The sequence below is a fragment of the Nyctibius grandis genome, chromosome 7, assembly GCF_013368605.1.
Source record: "Nyctibius grandis isolate bNycGra1 chromosome 7, bNycGra1.pri, whole genome shotgun sequence".
Taxonomy (NCBI): Eukaryota; Metazoa; Chordata; class Aves; order Nyctibiiformes; family Nyctibiidae; genus Nyctibius; species Nyctibius grandis.
Window position 1 is genome coordinate 38,536,714 of NC_090664.1, and position 20,947 is coordinate 38,557,660.

At 35.6% G+C, this 20,947-nt stretch overlaps 1 protein-coding gene across 3 annotated transcripts in view; it reads left to right on the plus strand.

The window, feature by feature from the left end:
* MLLT10 (MLLT10 histone lysine methyltransferase DOT1L cofactor) overlaps window positions 1–20,947 on the plus strand; it is a 135,202-nt gene that overhangs the window by 104,716 nt on the left and 9,539 nt on the right. For all 3 annotated transcript variants that reach the window (XM_068405170.1, XM_068405169.1, XM_068405171.1), the window contains 4 exons: window positions 12,663–12,780; window positions 14,105–14,177; window positions 18,711–18,865; window positions 20,747–20,935. In XM_068405170.1, the coding sequence (XP_068261271.1) occupies window positions 12,663–12,780; window positions 14,105–14,177; window positions 18,711–18,865; window positions 20,747–20,935 (535 nt within the window). The remainder of the gene's footprint in view (window positions 1–12,662; window positions 12,781–14,104; window positions 14,178–18,710; window positions 18,866–20,746; window positions 20,936–20,947) is intronic.

The window sequence follows — 20,947 nt, forward strand, 5'->3', positions numbered from 1 at the left end:
TTCCTTCAACAACTAAACATCACTGATTTTAAAGCTTTAAAAAAAAGCCAACTTGAAAATCCTGGATTTTGATTCTTTTATTCTGTTGTCTATATGATAGTTCCCATACTGTGGTTTTTGTTTGGTTTTAAGACAAAAACACAGTATGGGCCTTGTTGCAATCACTTTTTATTTTGTGCCTTTATTTTCTTCTCCCTCATGCCACTCATAATTCTTATTTCAATCTAATAAATCCAGAAGATATTATTAGCTTGTGTTCCATGCTGTGCCATAACTGAATTTAAATGCTGGTGTTCCTCACCAGGTGGGAATCAGTGGTCTAGTAAAAATGCCACTTGCTGTAAATGCAGATTTTTTTGCATCCTATTCCTCTTTTTTAATGTGTCTTGGGCATAGCCTCAGATAGGTTGCACCGCTTAATTCAGTGAGGCTTTATTAGCATAACAATGCATTTAACAATTGCAAGAATATAGGGAAAATATTGCTAGAATATAGGAAAAAAGGGATACAGGAAAGAAGGTACATCTCACACGAATATTTGCTCCTGGTTTTCTGTTGGTACTGCCTGTTTTGCATGTAACAGCAAATTACTGTATCCCAAACTGCTGTCTTTTTCCCAGAAGCATGCCTTTAACTCCTGCATGAATATTAATTTGTGCTGTTGTTGAGAAAAATAACTTTCTTGCATTTGGATTTGGAATAGTATCTTAATTTTTCCCTGTTAAGCCAAGTCACAAGTTGCACCATTCCGAGGTCCTGTGCTCAGTTTCTCTTACAGATGTCAAAGATTTCCTTGTGTTTCGTAATTACAACAGAAACGTTTGTCAGCCTGTTGTGTTGTTCTGTAGCGGTTTTCTGTATTCTTAGTGATTAATATATGTTCATAAAAAAAGTGGTGACCTGGGTGCCTCAGAGTCTTGTGGTATTGTACAGCAGGATTTCTTTTCTGCTTGTCAGGAAATGGTGGTTGTTAAATTAAAAAAAAATTTTTTTTTCATTTTTGACTTCATAGATTTAGTGTTTTATAATTAAATATTTGCTACCGTGGTCGAGATTGAGATTGAAATTGATTGAGCTGTCTGTTCTTTTTGATGACTTAAATGAGTGAAATTACCGTACTAGTGCTCTGTGCCTGTTTTCTTTCTGGTGTCTTTACGTTCAGAATACAGGATCAGGCTGCAGAAATGGAAGTAAAGGTTTTTGACTGGGTTTTCTTCCAGTCATTGATTACTAAAGCCATCTCTCAGACTGTACTCCTTTTAAGAAAAAAAATGCATTTAAGTATCTTGTAATCTCATTTCAATAGTATTTTTAGTGGGAGTGGAAATGGCATGTAGTGGTTTCTTTAAGATGTACAGCCTTTTATTTTAAACATTTGTAGCTCATTGACTCCTTGGTGCTGGTATTGTGTGGTTCAGTAATGTATGATCTTTACATTATACTAATCTCAGTTTATTCAGAAAATTTCAGGATTTATTCTTATTCTGGAAATTTAATATGACCAAACTGTGACTTCGTAGATTATTTCTTTTTCTTCTCCTATGTGATGGTGTCTGTGCTCTTAATGACTGTAATAAGTACACCTGTGAGGCAATTTCAAGCAATATTGCACATATGTGTCACTAACCTGTTTTACAGATACAGTCCAAAAGATTATTTTCGCTTTCTTAGGACAGAGAAAAGTGATTTTTGCTAGTGGATTCTTCTTTCTTTTTTAAGCTGTTTTTCTTCCTCTGCAGCTTCTGTTTTATTTTCTTCCTAAGTTCCCATCTCTTAACTTTATGTGCTGTGCTTCCTTTGCCACAAAGCAGCTAATAAAGAGAACAAAAAGGACAAGAAGTATCTGTAACAGCAGTTCTTATGGCTTGCACAGAGATAGGGAAACTGAGTAGTTGCTGTTTGTTATGCTTTTTAGTCCAGGATTTATTTGCAATGGCATGATAGGTCCACTTCAACATAGTGTAATGAACTGTTGCCTCCGTGGTGGAGATCTGATAATTGGGAAGGTAGGTGCTACTAGTCAGTTGCAATTCGAAGTGAAGTAAGTTTTCTTTAGTCACTTCCCTTATCCCTTCTGAAGTTCGTTTGGCTTTGCTCCCCTTAGGAGCAGTAGAAAAACAGCAGGGTTTTCTTTAGCATTCATAGTGGTGGTTATTCTCTTTGTCTCATCCAGCTTTTAGAGAGAGATAAGGCTTTTTTTTTTTTCAGTAGATTTGGAGTTAATTGTTAACAGTAGAGGAATGTGAAAGCTCAGGAATCCTGACATCTTTTCAGATTCTGAACGTAGGGCACCTGATGATTCAGATGCTTCTGTCCTGTGGTTTTTACTTTCTCACTTTCTGAACTAGTCTCGTCCCTAATTTTGGATCTCTGTACTCCCCTGTCCTTTCTCCACATCACTAGTTTACACTATTTTTGGCTTCCTGTTTGTGATTTATTTTCTTGTCATAGTTTAAGTCTGCTCATCATTTTGCATGCTATCAAGGGAACTTTCTCCTCCTTTTTCTTTTCTATTCTGGCACCCATGGGAAGGTAAGTGAAAATACAGGAAAAAGGAACTATGTTCTTAGTTCTTGTCCCTGTCAACACAGAAGTTAGGAGCAGTTTTGGGAGCAATCTTATTTATACTTTTCAAAACAGGGGTGGGTGGAATTATGAATACATCTTCAACAAGTATTATTTGCTGAAAACTGAAGTTGAGAAGTTTTTTTGCAAGTCTTCAGAAGGAGGATTTGGGCATTTTCATAGGACAGTAAAATGCACATACCTGATTGATACTGCCGCCGACTTTGCAGTTGTAGCTTCGAATTATGGATGTCATATTCTCAAATTCAGTATGGCCAAGGAAAATACCCCTCTGTTCACTTCTGTTCCCCAGTTGTGGTCAGAGAAACATACCCGTTTCCTGCCTGCTTTTTTTTTTTGATTAGATATTCAGCTCAAAGTAAATGTGAAGAAGGAAGGAAAGTTTCAGTTTAAACACCTGAAATTTGCTAGAGCTGGACAGGCGAAAGTAGAAGTCCATTTAAGGGAAGTTTCTGGGCCATCCTCTCTCTGGGTGCTCTAGAAAATGGCAGGTCTATTAGCTGTCTGCTTTAATGAACTTTTCTTTGGGGAGTAGAATGAATATAGGAAAAAAGACAAATTGCTCTAAGTTCTAGGATATTGGGATGTGACAGATGTGACAATCTCAAGACTTCAAGTAACCTGCACTAGGTGGTTTGCTGCTTAAGTGAGCTTCCTGCTTTGCTCCCAAAAGTACACATCACAACCACGTGTAATGGCTGAAGTTAAGAATTTAGTATAATACTCTTGCAGACAGCTCAGGATCAGAACATCTTAAGACTTAAAAGTAGAGTCTTTGAAAAGATCTCAACAAACTTATTTAAGCAATAATCCTCCTTGTAATGCAAAACCTTAATTATAGTAAATTACATAAGCCGTGTAATCAGAGATGATTTCCGTAACTTGGGAAGACCCTTACACTCTTTTAACTTTTTTTTGCAGGCCACTTCCTGAAGTCTGTTTCTTAATATAGAAATAGTTGATGTTGAATGCCAGAGTAGCTCTTAGGAAGTCCAGAGTGCAGATAGTATAGATTTCTACTGCTTATCTGCAAAACTACTAGCAGGTGGGTGCCTTGTGGTGAAACCTCTCACCCTTTAGAAATCAATCATTTATGTAAAGCATAGACAGTGCTTACGACAATATGTTAATGTATTGCTAAATTTCCCCAAAATATGCTTCCTCCGGTGATCATGGCATCATATCATACCAGTCTTCCTTTTGCTGATACTAATTCATTTGATGTAATCTGGAGTTAAGTGATCTTTCCTGCAGGTGAATTGTATGTTTTGTAAGTTTTGTTAGTTAATTTTTTTAAGTTCAGTTTATATGTTGCCATACAGTATGTGGTGTGTTGGTGGGTTTTTTTTTTGTGATCCAAAATAAAAGTCGGAGGTTTTACAAGTTTGTGGTCAGTTTGGTTGTATTTTCTGCATTTGTCTTTCTAAAGATTATTTGCATTACCTTTAATATGAGTGGTAATTAAAAAGAGAATAATAAAACATCTGGAGATCATGATATTGCATGGTTTGAGCAGCATGCTTCCAGAAAAAGGAAATTATATCCTTACTGCAGTACTAGAATTCCCTAATCAATAGAAACGGTGGATATGTGAAAACCAATTAACATATTTTATGTGACTATCAAAACCACCTCTTGATAAGATCTCTCACAAGAGGTTCCTACCCATTGGGTCAAAGGTAAAATATCAACATGGATTACACACTGTTTGGATGCTGAAATGACTCTGTTCTCCTTATCTCATAACTTAAGAAAAAGATATAAAAGGAAAAGCCAGCACATCCAGAACAAAAAGAAATCATTCTTAATAGAATATGTCGCTCATCCTTGGGACTCATTGCCACAGGAAATTGCCAGCACTGGTAGATTTAGAAAGTGTGCTAAGTGCATCTCTCAGTATGTTGTAGACAGAGAGGGGTTTGGTATTGTGGTGTGAGATGTCCATGCAAAATAGTGACTTTCCTTCCAAAACCACTAAACTGTATTTGTGTCACAGCCACTTAAATTTAAGAGTCTGACAAAAATGTGAAAAAAACATGCTAGTAAAGGTTTTTCCATCTAAATTTTCTTGTTTGTCACTTAAAAGCTGTTTTAATTCCTTGTTACTTCTAGGCAAAACGGGTAAAAATCTAATTTTCTTCTCATTCAGTGTAACTCAGGATTTTTGGGGTGGGGGTGGAGGAGAGTAGCAAGGAGGAAGAATTTACAGCCAGAGGGAAAATTCCTTCTAACATGTGACTCAAGTAGAAGAACAAAGGAATCATAGTTGCAAGTAATCTAGTATTTAGTCCAATTAAAATCTTTACTTTTTGTATTTTCCTCTAGCTTCGGTAAGATTGTCTTCATGTAGAGTTGTGCAATATACAGGTAGTCTGAAAGGCAGTTCCATGATTTTGCGCAGTGCTGCATGCTGAGACAACTGCATCAATGTTTCGGTCTCGCAATAAATGTTTTCTGCCTTCAAGCTGAAGCTTATTTAGCTTGGCTTATCTGGTGCTGCTGTAGCAACCATCAGTCTCCAGGCAACTGAGGCACATTGACCTCTTCGTTGAACTGAGTGTAGCACTACTTCAATTTAGCTGCCTGAGACAATAGTAATGGTGTTGAATGTGAAAAATGTGAAATTTTCTATTCAGTATGCAATGGAAAGAATAAATAAAAAATATTTAGATGAAACCAAATGTTTAGGCTTGATTTGAAAAAGATTTCAATTTTACATGGTGTATGCTTTGTTACAAGCTGCAAAGTTCATTGCTGAGGCAGTGTCCTTATAAGCTGTGTATAAAATGTTGAGAATCTTGCAATCGTCTTTACACAGCAGTAATTCTGCTACTGTAGGTGTTTGATCACTTAAATAGCAAAGACTGTTGAGGTTTATTTAGAAAGTTAAAATGTCAGTGTTTGTGAATAAGTGGCTGATTCTTTATTGTTACTATTTTTGAAATTATAGATGATCTTTAAAGTAGTTACTTTTCTCTCAGATCCATTATTTGCCATATTACAAGTGTCTGGCTTTCTTTGGAATACTCATGTGCAGAAAATAGATTACTATATGGGTATACTGGGTTTGTTTCCTAATCAAGTTATTCTTTCTGCTAGTCAATATGAGTGTGAAATTGTGATTCCTGATACATAGGTTAATGTTCTTAAGGAAAACAGATTCTTGGGTAAGATATTGCTTCCATTGTCTATGTAGAGCACATACAGGTTTAAGTGCTATGAAGACAGAGGTAGATGGAAAGGATGGAGGAACAAACTTGAGATAAAAGGGAATTCTGTTGAAATGATAGCTCTGTTTTCAGTTAGGTTTGTGGGGAGGTGGAGGAATCCCAGGGTCTTATCTCTGTAAAGCCTCCTTTTAAAAAAAACCAAACAAACGAAACCCAAAAAAACAAAACCAAAACAAAACCAAAAAAAAAAACCCAAACAAAATGATAAGAAGCAAACAAAAAAGACCTCTTATAGAGGTAGCATTCTAGTAAGTTTTTGTACAAGTCTCTTTTTTGTGTCTAGTTTATAAATAAATAGATTGTAATTGGTTAAAATTTTACAGAATATCCAGTTTAGTTAACATGGAAGAAATGAGTAAACTGGTAGTACAGTTGAGGTTATAGCTTTTTTCACATTATTGGGAGATAGGCCTTCTACTCATGTGGTTTTTCATGACTTGATGTGCCCTTGTTGTACACTGGGCAGAGGTATAAATTAGTTTCTGTAGGTGTGCCATTAATTTTTCATTTTGCCTTTCAAATCCCACTGTGTTTCCCAGTTGCATTCATTCATGCCCTTCTTGGAAAATGTTTGAGTGCTGCTGTTTGAAGGTTAGATGGTTTCATTTAATTGAAGGATTTATTTGTACGTTTAATCAAAACAGTTGATTCTCAAAGACAGCGTTTGATTATTTGCTTGTTCATAAGCATAAATCTTCATCACAGCTAGGAGTTCAAAGTATTTATTTTTGCTAATAACATAAAAAGTAGTAATGATGTGAATAATGTATCCATAGGATGAGTTTACATGTAACGTATACAGTTTTCCTGACAGATTTTAATTACAATAATTTGTACATTTGTAATTAATGGTCTTTTTGATTGAAAAGTTGCTTTTTTTCTTCTAAGATACCACAAACCCTTTTTCTGATTTCATTTTAACTTTTCCAGCCTCCTAATTAAGCTTCTCAGCTAATTCTTTTATTTCAGCCAGTTAGTGAAAACATTTATTGTAAAACTGCACCTTGATTATCTGTTTAAAAAAAACCCAAAACTTTAAGGACTTCAGAGTGCTTGGATGGTAATGGTGGCAGTATGGGATGGGTTTTCTTTCAATCCCAGTATTGCTTTCATAGAATGAATGAGTAAAAGACTAAAGTGGATGTTTGGGGTTGATTCACGTTGGTGATGTATGTATGATAGCAGGTGAGGTGAGGTTAGCTGTAAAAAGTACACTTTCAGCTTTCAGTCATCAATAGCGCTGTAGGCTTTTTTAGTCAAGAAGTTGATATAGTTTGCTGTAAAATTAAATATGTTCAACTTAAAACTATGGAAGCCAAAATACAAACTAAAAAGGTGGAAATGAAGGTATTGGTGTAGTTAAAATATATAGTGTTTATCGTGCTGCATTTTAATATTATTTTGTGTTGTGCTAGTTGTTTGAAAAGTCGTAGGATAGTTTTCAGAAGAAAGGTGGAAACAGTGTTTTATTAAGGATTTTCTGTGTTGTCCTCAATTCCATCTGTATTTCTTGGCATGTAGGAAAATAAACAGGAATTTGGAATTTTTTTTTCATTGGAAACAAGGTCTAGATAAGAGTTCTAAGCAAATTCCATATTTGTTGTGATAATATTCAAGAGCTGTGTTGTAGCAAGTGATGCATGAAAAGCTGTTGACGTTGCAGAACTTCCTCTTGGGCTTCCTAGAAATTTGGTGTGTTGCTGCAGTTAACTGCAGTCTGGCTACCCGCCCATAGGTAGGTGGATGAACAGCTAACAATTCAGAGAAGGCAAGTGATGATGTGTAGCAGTGATTCCCCTACATCTCCTAAATGAAGTTAAAGATGGTACCAGAGGTACTGAAAGAATACAAGGGAGCAATACCACGTTATTCCCATTGCACTGAATACCCAAGGAAAGCCAGCTGTTATATGCTCCCCATTGCGTAACTGGCCTTAAAAATTGTAGGGATAAAATCACTTTTCTTCACTCATCCAAGTTAAGCTAGGAAACATAAGGCCAGGTTGCTTTTGCTTTTATCACTTGACAGGCAGCTCTTTTAACTTCTCAAGAAAAGCAATTAATTTATATATATGTATATTATCATTTTTTTATTATCATTATGTACATAGCATTAACATGTTTGGATATCTAAGCTCATTTAATTGTAATGCACGTTTTAATTTTGTTTTTTTTTTCAATAGTACATTGTTCAGGTAAATGTTGCTTGCCATTGACCAAAATACATCAGTTTAAGATGATGTCTAGATGAAGTAAGCTGATGTTAATATTTGGTCTAGCGCTTGGATTACCTTCCATATTTCATGAAGCTAGACAATTGCATGGAAAGCATTAGTAACATCTTCTCAGAAGTGTAGCTGAATAGCTCACAGAAAATTTACGTTTAAACTTCATCTGCATTAAAGTTTTTAATACTGTTTTCAGTAGTAGTTGGCCATAAGACATACTTGTTGGTGATACCTAGTGCTCTCGATTTTTTTACTTTGTGTTAATAAGAACAAGGGGTAGTGTTGCGCTTTCTATCACAGCATTGTGCTGTGATGAAGAACCTGGTATGCTTGGTAAATGTTACGACCCCAACCACATAAATCTGGTACTCGTACTTAAAGGGATATAGACAGTGCAGGAGCAATGATATGTTTTTATATTAAACAAGAAATAAAAATATCCTTTGAAATTATTGTTGACAGTTGGATACTGGCAGAAGTAGGTAATCAGGTGATCTGTCACTAATTGTAAAGCATCATCATACTATAATGCAAAGCTACAATATAGCAATGACTGTTTTAAAATAGAGGGGAAAAGGGATGTTGATTGGATATAAACTGATTAAGAACCCGTCTTGGAATTGGTTGTCCCGGTCATCCTTGTCCTATCATGAAAGGAGGAGAGTTCAGTAATGGTTTAACTACAATTAAATCCCTCCCCTTTCTTTAAGGAAACTCAACTGTAGGCATTTCAGCATTAGCCTAAACAATGGTTTTGAATATGTTAAGCCCCTAACAATTAGGGAGCAGTTTGGGGCATTGAATAAAGTGGAGTGATGCAATTGAACCTGACAGCTTCAACAGTCAGCCTACTCATGGGACCCGAAAGTTGTTCACACTTGGTTTCATCTCTCATCACACGCTGAGTATTAAAACCTTACTGGTGTGGAGCTGAGACAGAAACGAGGCCTGTTACCAGAAAATATTTCATAGCATAAAACTTGAAAGGAACAGGGGAATAGGCATGCTCAAAGGTTCTCAAATTTTTGAGACCTGATCTAATTGTATACAGCTAAGTATTGTCTCATTTTTCTCCCCTTTGATTTTTTTGCTTAAAGAACATGTAACTTTTGAAATGAAGAAACCGTTTTCCCTGGAAATTTAAGTAAATGTCCAGTTATGAATGCAAATATTTGTCAACTTGGGAAACCATATAGTCATAGTGTTACAGTAAAATACCATTTGGGAGTGATGCAAACAAATATAAAACTATTTTAAATATTCAGAGGATATTTGTATAAACGAGTGAAATTTAGTTAACTTGCAAGTGTAGTTCTTTAATTGGAAGAATATACTTGCACTTTCTTTCTTGCTGTAGAGGAAGTGTTTTTAAGCATCAATCAAATATCAATCATTTATTCTTATTGCACTTGGACATTCTGTGAATTACAGTGTATCTTCCTTCACTGCTCTGCTGCTTATTGCTTTACTGATTTATTGAACATGCCATAAATGAAAGCAGTGTATTATATACCTCTAGATGGGATTACATTCATCTGCTAAAATATTTTCAGGAAAATTTGCTGCCTTTTCGAAATAAATACTTAGCAGTCTCTTATTTTATTAGTTCATACATTTTGATCATGTATTACGTTGGCTGTTTAAATAGAATCAGTTGAAATAAAGAATACGACAGCTTTATAAGTTCTGCATTTTAGAACATGTTTCAGTCCTGTGACCTTAATGTGTATTGACAGGATGATTGCGCATTTTTAATAAATGCTTGCTACAGCTTGTTTCGACTGTGAGTGAAACATGAAGCTCCTATTTCACCTTTAAATAATGTAGCACTCCTCCACCTCCTCTACTTTCCTGTCAGATGAAGTTGTCACATACATAATAAAGCTTTGCAAATCGTTATTCCTGTCATTTTACATTGCTATTGAAAAAAAAGTATTTTAAAAGTTTTGTATTTACCTCCAGCTTACTTGAACAATTTTGTTAATGTGACTTTTTCCTTTGAGAGTTGCATAGGATACATGATGACACGAGAACTTTTGTAGTTCCAACTTGTTGTGGGACACATTTACTATTATTTTAAAGTATAAACAGGGGTTAAGTTTAGGGTGAACCACCACTTGTGAAAAAACTCAAGTTCTTAGATACTGTTTAAATCATGCTAAGTCTTTTGATCTGTTATATCAACCCACTTAGCAAACGTTGTTTAATTCCTTTGATGTCTTCTGTTTTGTGATGTGATGGTTACTCAACAGACTGTAGCAACTCCTTTCAAGATACTTAGATACTTTAGAAAGTTCCTAAAGCTATTTGGGCATGTTTCAGGCAAACAATCGTGTATTCTCTTTGCTGATTATAGCTGCCCTGCCATCATAAATTAATAGATTGTTGCTATTGCACAGTTTTAAGTAGCCTTGCAGTGAATTACAGAGTGAGAGTAAGTACAGCAGCTTCTGTGTAAAATGTGAGCAGTACGCTCACTAGAATGAAGAGAACTCTTTTACAGAAATATTCTAAAACTAAACAGAAGTAAGACCTGTTGTGTGTAGTTTAAAAGAAAAGCACAAACTATATTGGTAGAATTCATAAGCTCAACCAGTTTATTTAAATAAAGTATATATAGATTTTTATTTTGCTAGTCTTGTCTCTTAGATATGGAAGGAAATAATGGTAATGTTTCTTCAGTGAAAGGATTTGACAAAAAGCTACATTGTTTTTGAAGTTTGTTTTGTGTTTGAGAGGAAAACAGCTGAAGGTTGCTAGTGAATGATAACAGTTGAGTTGGAATCACGCTATAGGCGTTTATTAAGGAGAATAGCAGGAGCAGTGCAGTATTGCTGCCTTCATCAGTGTCACAGTACTAATCTGTACTGTATTTCTGGAAGCTGTTATACCTAGGTAGGTGGGAATGCCTGCATTATTTTTAAGAATAACAACTAATTCAGATTAATCCTACTAAAGATATGTAATTCTTTAAAAAAAAGAAGTAACAGCCAGATTTGAAGTCAAACTGTGGTTCTGTGTTTAGCAATCTTGCTTGTACCTTTAAACTGAAAAGTGAAAAAAATCTGATCATTGTTAAGTAATTACTTGTGGCTTTTTCTAACTTTGTGACAGTAGAAGAATGTAAGTATCAGGAACAATTTCTCACCAGTATATAGTAAATAAAGCATCATTGAAAACAGTTGTGTAAATTCATAAAAGTCCATTCATCAAGTTTAATATGTTGGCTGAAAGCCAAAACTTAATGGTAGTGTGTGATTCTTTCCAGAGACATAGTTTATACTCTGTAATATTTTGCTGTAATAACCAGTATGTTTCTCTCGTCTCTTGTGTGCAGTTATACACGTCAAAATGTCCCACAAATTAAGTTCCTTACTGTTCACTTTTTTCGTTTTTCAAAAAAAGTTTCCTTTGTAAAGGTTGTTTACATATTCTTAAAAGATTCATCTTAAACCCTGTGATGACACAGGTTGTGTGTCTTTGATTCCCCCGCCCACCCCCTGCAGTCTCTGTTCTTTGTTTTGAAATAATTTTTTTATCAGGTAGGAAAAATACCTTTTTGATAAGCAGCAGTGCCTTTTTTTTGGTCTGATTGCCTGTCTCTGCAACTCAGCGTTTGACACAAATGTTTTCTTCGAAAGGGAAAAAGCGTAAGCAGCCAAGGAAAGAAGGTATTTTTATTGCATTGGATTATGCAAGATTTTGGCCAGCCTCCTTAGCTTCATCTGTTTAAGGGTTCATTTTCGCTTGTTTGGCACAAGTCCCAGCAGAGACCTTCAGAATTGTGGTTAGCAACATGAATGAACACAAACTTGGGAGCTCTTCAATAAGTAGAGCTGGCCAACTGCCAAAAATACAGTTCCTTATATGGGGTCAGGGCAAAGCTGTGATTCCTCGAGCCCCCTATTGTATAGAAAACATACTTGTAATGGCTGTTTGCGTTCTTTAAAATAAAAACAAAACAAAACAAAAAACCACCAGGCTTCCAAGTCTATCAAAATAGGAAATAACAAAATAGTGTGCAGGTTTTACTAATGACAGAGTCGAGCAAAGGAAATATGGCTCTGTGTGGTTCGACTATAGAGCTGAAAGTTGGACCTTTTGACCTCCACAGCCAGGTTGTGATGTAAGAAACCCAGGCATTTGTGAGACATCTGTTGTCTACCTGCCCTTCTTTTGTAAATGGTTTAATAAGATTAAATAATTAGTAGGATAACCACATAGTCGCTGTGCTACTAAGTCCTAGCACTGAGTGCATGCTTCAGGATTGCAAGGAAGTCTACCCATCCTGCTACGTGGTGGTGGTTTTAAAATGCAATTTTGGTATTTTTAATATTTGCTGCAGTAATTTTTTTATTAGAAGGTTTTTTTATTAGCAGATCTTGCAAACGACAAGTAAAACATGCTTTAAAACCTGATATATTTTCAAAGTACTGCAATTCTATTTCTGTACTCACAAATGGAGAATAATATTTTTTTTAAAATACATTCTGTTTTTAAAAAACATTCAACTTCAAATAAATGAATAACTGTGCATTAGGAAGGCTTCTTTAAAATACATTTAGTATTTCTCCCACTTTTCAAGAAACAGGGTTCAAGTTTTAATTGGTTTCTTGCAGGCAAACACCCTACCTGGATCTTCTCTCAGTCTGCCTGCATCCCACGTGTACGGCAATAGGCTGAACCCAAATTCAGCCATGGCAGCACTTATAGCTCAGTCTGAAAACAGCCAAGCAGGTAAGCTTCCCGCTGCTGGTGACAAATGTGCAACTTTACAGACTTAAATATTTTTAAAAAGATCGTTAGATTTAATTATTTAACTGTTCTCAGCATCTGGTTATTAAATGTCTGTATAAAGTTGTTATGATGGAAGTAAATTCTCAGTTGTCCTGCAGAACAGGGTGGGTTTGGTTTTGTTTTTTAGTATCCAAAATGTAAATGTTTAAGCAGAGCCATCAGCAGGCAGGAATGCAGCAATGTCTCCTGTGACTTCTGTGATTGATGTGTTCGGTTTGGAGCTCTTTGCAACGGCAGTAATGCAGCTCTGGGTTTTGTCGTGAATAGTTTAAACCTTTATTTGCATAATTCATGAAATTGCATTACATACAACTTCATGTGAAAGAGATCCAGTCAAGAGAACTTCTGCAGCATTTCATAATCTTGTGAATATTTACTGATCGGCGTTTTGTATCGTGGGCTTCTCCTCGCCAGTTTTAATGAGCGCTGGCTTGGCTTTGTGTCGGTCCCTCCGTCAGGATTTGTTGACATGTCGCAGTAGTCATGCCTGTCTGGGGGAAGGGAAGGAGTTTAGCAGTTTACCAAGAATGGATCAGTCATGTCTTTGCCCTCCGAGAGGTCGGAGGTCGCTTGACTCAGAATAGGGGGAGGGCAACCTGGAAGGGGGCAGATAGGGTTATTTTATGGAGAGGCCGTAGGGAAAATAACCCTTTTGAGTCCTTCCAAGCAAAACGTTTTCGTATATTTAATGAGGCCTTTTTTGTTTGTTTTACTACCTTTTTAGCAAGGGGCTTTCCTGTGCTTCTGCTTATAAATAGGAATTAGTGAATTATACGCTTTCATAAAGTTTTCAGTAAATTGCAGAATAGCGTGTGTTTGTTAGATGGCAGCAGTAAGTTTAATATGTTATATATTTTATGAGTTGTTTTGGGATGCAAAGCGTTAAAAAAATACAGACCATCAGGATTTGCTGTGATAAGCATACAGATTAGCTGTCCACAGCTGTGATTCATTGCTTTCACCGTAGAAATTAAAAGTGGCTGAGGGGAGGGCACTGGAAATGCAAACCACGCTTCTGTGCTGTAAAACTGAAAGGAATGAAAGAAGTGAATGTAATCCATGGCCTGGTACAGCCTCAGAAATGTGTAAGGACAACACCTTACATGCTACAGTTCAGCAATCTTAAACTAGTTACGTGTTCACTCTTCAGCAGTAACTACAGATAGAAGTTGAGATTTAAGGTATTTTAAAAATATCTACATCAGCTTTAAAACTCTTATCTAAGAAGAGTCCATTTATCAGCTGTGAAATATTTACACTGCAGATCAAGATCTCGGAGATAATAGCCGCAGCCTTGTTGGCAGAGGAGGTTCACCCAGAGGAAGTCTCTCACCACGGTAAGCGTTATTTACATTGGAGAGTGCAGGCAGAGGAAATGTTTTAAGATTTGGAAACTTCACTGTCTTTTTACTATTAAGACTTAAGTGTTTTAAAAGCCTATATATATATATATGTATATATACACACACATGTACATATACATTTATTTTTTTTTCTATATATATATATATGTCTTTAAAAAAACCCTGATATGTCCTGATAGCTAAAAATGTACCGAAATTTACTTTTATATCAGCTGAAATTAGGTTTACAAGTGAAGGATTTCACTTAAGAAATGGAGACTAGCTTTAGAGGGATTTATCTATTACTTAGGAAATGGAGACTTGTTTTAGAGGGATTTATTTATAATTTAATCCACGTAGACTATTTGTTTGTTACCATAATCATATTTTCAGTCACATTTGCTAAATTCCAAAATCACACAGACTTAAAAACTACAATGATCACAGGAATAAGATGGTCTGAGAATCTAAGTATCAGTAAAAAATTCAAATAAATATTTTCTTCTTTTTTCCTCACCACTTCAAAATATGCAACAATTCTCTGTGGAAAAAAAAAAATTACTTTTTTTGTTCTGCTGCCATTCACCTCTACTACAGAAGTTTGACATAAGAATTCCGCTGAAATTGTATCACATTATTTTGTTTTAAAATACTTACTGTTAAACTTTCAATATTGTGTTTTAAATATTTCAGTAATATTTTCTGTGTATTTTAAGTGAATCTTTGTTTTTAAAGGGCTTTATTTTCCATACTGGATCCCATATGAATTAGATTTTATAGTGTTATTACTGTATTTCTTTACTTAGGGACTAACCATGGGGAATTTTATCTTAAAGGATTTTAGGATAGCTAAAAAATGGTAGTTACACAGAGGCAGCACTGTAACAATGAATTTGATTGTTACAGCATGTGTTTGTTACAATAATTTATATTAAATATCTCTAAATAAGGTAATTTAATGTACATGCCTGGTGTTATTGATCTTGTATTATATTCCTTAATTAATCAAAAGACAACTTGTCGAATGGGCTGAGAATATCCATAATAATACTTAGGTGGTATTATCTAGTCATGAACTGGCTTTTAAGCTTTCCAGTACGTGTTGCTTCTAAAACAATAAGTAGACAATTTACAAATTAGTTTAGACTGTGTTCTCAGTATAAATAGATATCTTTACATGAGCATATAAATCTTTATATTAATAAGGAACATGTCTAGATATATAAAGACAAGTAACTTAAAAGAATTTTGCAAAGGGAAATGCTCAACAGTTAGGAAGTTCCAGAACTTTTGGTTATATATTGAGTAGTCTTCTTATGCATATGTGTTGTGGTAATTACAGATTTTAATGTCTTCTTACTTAATATACAAAGGCCTGGTCTTTGTACGATTTGCAGTAGGCCATAGTGGTGTTCGGGCTGTCTTTAGGTAGAATATTTGGGAAGCTAAACTTCTTAAATACGATGCTTCTACGGAGTGTATGTTCAGGGTGTGTATAGCCTAGTGCTTACAACATGGTCAGATTTCAGCTGTTTCGATGGGGCGGTGGCAAAGGAGAACTGTGTGATACAAAGGCCACCTCAGTCCACGATTGCAGAGCTTCCTTCAGCGTACGGAAGCAGTATCACTTTGCGAAGAGCAGATAGCTTTTGCTTGGCAGTAGAGTTGATCAAAAACAAGCCAAAAAAGGGGGGTGGGGTCAGGAGGGGGAGAAATCACTGCTGTAGTTCTAAAACTGAAAGATTGAAAAACTTAGTCTGAAATACCTAGCATGGAAAAAATTTAGAAAACTTACCCATTCAATTAAGTTCAGTAGTCAGCAAATTTCACCCCTGGTTTGTGCGATAAGAAAGATCACATGTATGTTGATGTTTCTAAAATGTGTTTCTAAAATGGTAACTCCCCACCTTCTCCAGCTAAATAAATGACTGATTACTTAAAATGTGGTTTGTAGTCGATAAAAAGCTAACTTCAGAAGTCTGCTATCTGAAAACTTTGCAGTTCTGATTGTTGCCTGCTTTATCTATTAAGATTATTTTTCTGCAAGTTCTTACTGTCTTCCCTTTGAAGCTTATGAGATTCATAAATAACACACTTCTCTGAAAGAACCATGTAATTTTCAAATAGTTGCTTAAAATAAAAACACTTGCAGATACAATTGTTTGCTGTTGATGACACAGCTGATGGCAGCTCTTCGGAGAAGATATGTGACTCGTGAGCTGTATGGTCATTTCAAATTCATATTGTTACATCTTTGTACCCCTATATAACCACAGTGTTTGATGTTTAAGCTGTCATATTTAAAATTTTAATATATATGAGAAATATAAATACACCTGGTTTATGTGAGCTGTTTCCATTTTGCAAAGGAATTGCGGCTTTTCCCAAGGTGGCACTTAAACTTTTTTTACCACATACTTAACCTTAGATTTAAAAATGTGTTATGTAATACCTGTACTGAAATATGCATGTATGCCTGTATCTAAATGCAGTATTGCTTACAATTAATACTGTAAGAGTATGAAGAACTTCACCCTGAACTTAAACAAAAAACAGTTGTGAAAGTAAGCAAGGTATGACACATGAAACGAGGGATTCCCATCTCAGTGACTGCATCGGACCTGCATGTACAGCACATTTATAATCCTATTAGAAACTATGGTCAAATACTGTTTGGCGTAAGGATTCAACCGTGTTATGTCGAATGGATGAGGTAGGTGTTCTGCTGGAAGAGGAGGGATTGACTAATGTTGCGATACAGGGAAATCTAGATTTTTTTTTTTTTTTTTTTTCTCCTTCTGTACAGGCTTCCAGTGAAGGATTGCAGAGGTTATACAGTCATGTGTTGCTTTGTTTCTAACTCTGTGAAATTGATAGGAAACAGTCCTAAGCTCAAGAAGAATTTTGTTGATGATTTATAATTCAAATGGCGCAATCTGTTAGTAGCGTTATGCGCCCTTCAAAAGCATGCATACAGAGAAAGAAGTTGCTGGGGAGGGGTTGTGTGGTGGTTTTCTGTATTTGTTTTCCGTTTTTTTTTGGTGTGAGTTTTCTTTTAAAGTGCGTTTTGTTTGTGTGGAGTGTAGTACATCTGTTCAGAATGTTTCTGCATAAACCTTCCTTCTTATCACTTCAGCACATCGTGTAAAGAACTAGTTTTAAGTCTGTTTTTGCCATGTCTGTGCTGAACTGTTAAATGCTGTTGAGTTGTCATCTCTTGTCAAAAAACACTACCTTGGTTACCCATTCATCAGGGCTTTTTGTTTTAACAAGTGGTTTTTCATCTTTCATCCTGTATGCAAAAGAGGAATTATTTATAAATACTTACGGAGCTCTTAAGTCACCTACTTAAAACCTTTTCTCGTAAAAATCGCTTTGCTCTGGTGCTTATGAAATGCTTGACTGTCATTAGGTAGCTAATGTGCTGTGACCACTGCTTATTACGCTAATCATAATTAACACACTGATTTCCTGAGCCCTGTATGTTGTCCGGTACTGGGACTATGGTGGTCTTGTTGGTAAGTTTGCACTACATGTAGAACAGTATGGCTGTGATCCTTATTATAGTTACAGTAATAACTAATATATAAGAATCTGAATCCGAGCTCACCAGAGTTGATTAAAATAAAAAAAAAACAAAACAAACAAACACCACCAACAACCAACTTTTAGTGGGCTTTGGTGTTGGTCCTGTATAGGAATGGGACCATGCGTACATGAGGCCAGAATCCTGAGTCAGAAATATACTGAGCATCTGGTTTTGTTCACAGGTTAAATTTTGCCCCGTACAATGCAAAAGAAGCCTACTCGCAGAACCTGAGGGGTACTTAGCTTTCTTAGTGGCTGTGTGCTGAATATTTAATAGTCTCCTGAATGAGAAAAGACGTGCGGCAAAGGGATTATTCTTTGGTCATGTGTGATCATGAGTGAAAAAGGAAGTATATTAAGTGTGCACAGGACAGGCAGAGGATAACTTTAACTTTCATTGCATCCCTTGTGAAATAATATTTTCACGTAGTCCCTCAAAAATTTGGTTTTATGATTGTTTTTAGAACAAGTTAGGCAGTAACTTATGTATGGCCTTTCTATGTGGAAGTATCATTACTGTGCTGATTTTAAGAAGTTGTTTTTATTTTCCTAGCTTTCTCTGGGAAAAGTTTGCAGATTTAATTTTTTTATTTAAAGACAGGTATTCTTACGTATCCATATACAATGGTTTTCTGCTGTAGAATAATTTAATATAATACTGTGTGTCGGTTAGGTGTCATGTTAGTCTGTATGCAAGAAGAGGTTATGTGCTTTCTCAGTATAAATTCTCATGCTGTGAAAAACTACATCTTTCTTTTATTAAAGCCTTGGCAGTGAGAACCAGGAGTTCTTAGTATCTTGATGAATTAACTTAGTCTTGGAAGTGTAAGATATGTAGGTGCTAAGGGCTGATACAAGGTAAGAAACTTCGACAGCCTTTTACGAATACATTTCCTTCCATCCTTTTCTTTAAACAATAAATTGCAATATTTTCAACAGATCCCCTGTAAGCAACTTGCAGATTCGCTATGATCAATCAGGAAACAGTTGTGGGGAAAATTTGCCCCCAGTAGCAGCCAGCATAGAACAGCTTCTGGAGAGGCAATGGAGTGAAGGACAGCAATTTTTATTAGAGCAAGGCACCCCTAGTGACAGTAAGTACTCACATTCTGTTTATTACTGCTTTTGTTAACTGTGTTATTCAGAACTGCCATTCAGTGCTTGTCCAGGAATTTTAAAAAAACTTATTTTCTGCTGTGAATAGAAATATAACTGTAGTGTGTAACTGTAAGATAGTTCTTAATGTAGCACATGGCTTCAGTAGCTTACAAAAGAGTTCTCTATAATTATCTACATTTTTATGGATGGGGAAATTGTGTCACGCAAGAGGAAGTGACTTGCAGATCCAGCTGGTCGGTTGCAGAGTTTGGAAATGAATTCTGGACTTCTAGATCCACTACTGTAAATAGTGTAGCACAGTTCCCCAGTTTGCTTTATATTGTGTGATATAAATTTGTGTGGCATAATTTTTTTATTGTTATATTTTTCATTTTTTAATTCTAAACTGTCTATTTCTGTTGGTGTTTTAAAATAATATGTATAAATGTTAGGCAGGTGTCCTGCTGGGCTTTCATATCTTTATTATGTTCTGTGTTTCTCGTGAAATTCTCAAAGCAAGCAAATCATTCTTTTCTCAAGTTACGTTTATTTAGAGTATAGTAGTGTAAGAATGAATACGTTAAAAACATAAGTGATGAGTAGATCACTTGAATCTCTGTATTCAACAATATATCAGTATCAAAGACAATGGCTGAATACATTTTAAAAAAAATTTTTTTAGTACCAGGTTATGGTTTGTGCTATATTTTATTGAACATAATATTCTTCTCCTTGGTAGTGTGGAGTGGTATCTAGTTGGTATTTTTATGAATGGTATCCTGACAAAAATGCTAATTGTGAGGAAATTCATGCAGGGATAATCCTTTAAACATGATAGCTGGAGGACAGGTTTAGCTAAGTCTTATTGCATCTCATTTGGGCTCACTGAGGGTTCCTTTGTATGTTCTTGAAGAGGAGGGATAAAAGCTAAATCCTTGGGAAATGACCAGATGTGCCTATACCAGTAGACTTATGTCTGTAGTAGGCCCAGAGGTCATGTTAAACAAATACAATTTAGAATTAAAAAAAAAATGCCTATCCCTGTGGCTTTACAGCCACACTCTAGTACTAGTTGGGAAATCCAAGTTCTGAAACCAAATTGGAATTTGAGAAAACTCTGCTGCGTAAAAATCACGTTAGTACAGAAGATCATGCCCTTTTTCTGCAAAAAAGGGGTGGTAACTGCAGTGCTCACACAGTGCTCCCTGCTGGGAGATCTGCAGATCGCCGCTCGGAGCTCATGAGAGCTCCTGCTCCCAACAAGGTGTGTCAGGGTAACTTCACGTTGGATGACATTTTTTTCATTGTTTCTGTAAGTTTGTGATTTACTGTACAGGGCATTAAAGCAGAACAACTCCCTTTTCACAAACTTGCTTGTTTTTACATAAATGTTTTTGGTGGGCGGTATTGCTAGTTGAATGCATATTTGTCAAACTTTTTCTGTTTTAATAATGTTTAAAATTTCTAATACTGCAGCTGAAATAGGTTTTTCCCAACTACACAATTAACCTGTGCTACTAAAATAACACTATTTTTATATTCTGGTTTGGGAATAAGTTATCATGTACTGCTATTTGCTTAAAATGAACATCAGCCCTAATGATGCAACTTTATCTGTATTAAAGCCAGGGGGTAGATATATTGCAAAATTACTATCACGTGCTATGTACTTTTTTCTGCACTTCAGATTACATGAAATTGATCCTAAACCTTTCCACTTAAAGTCAAATTTCTGTAATGTATCTCTCGGTAATAATTTTATTTATATTTTTACATGTAACTTAATGCTAGTCTTAATTTGTAATACATAAATTAAAAAGACCTGTTATTCATTCTTTGAATGTGGTTGTGAAAGATAACACGCATTTTTACCTTAGTTTTAGGAATGCTTAAATCATTACACCAACTTCAGGTTGAAAATAGGCGGTTAGAAGAACAGATAAAGAATCTAACCGCTAAGAAAGAGCGGCTTCAGCTACTCAATGCACAGCTTTCGGTGCCCTTTCCAACAATAACTTCAAATCCCAGCCCTTCTCATCAAGTACATGCCTTTCCTGTACAAGCAGGTGAGTAGAGCA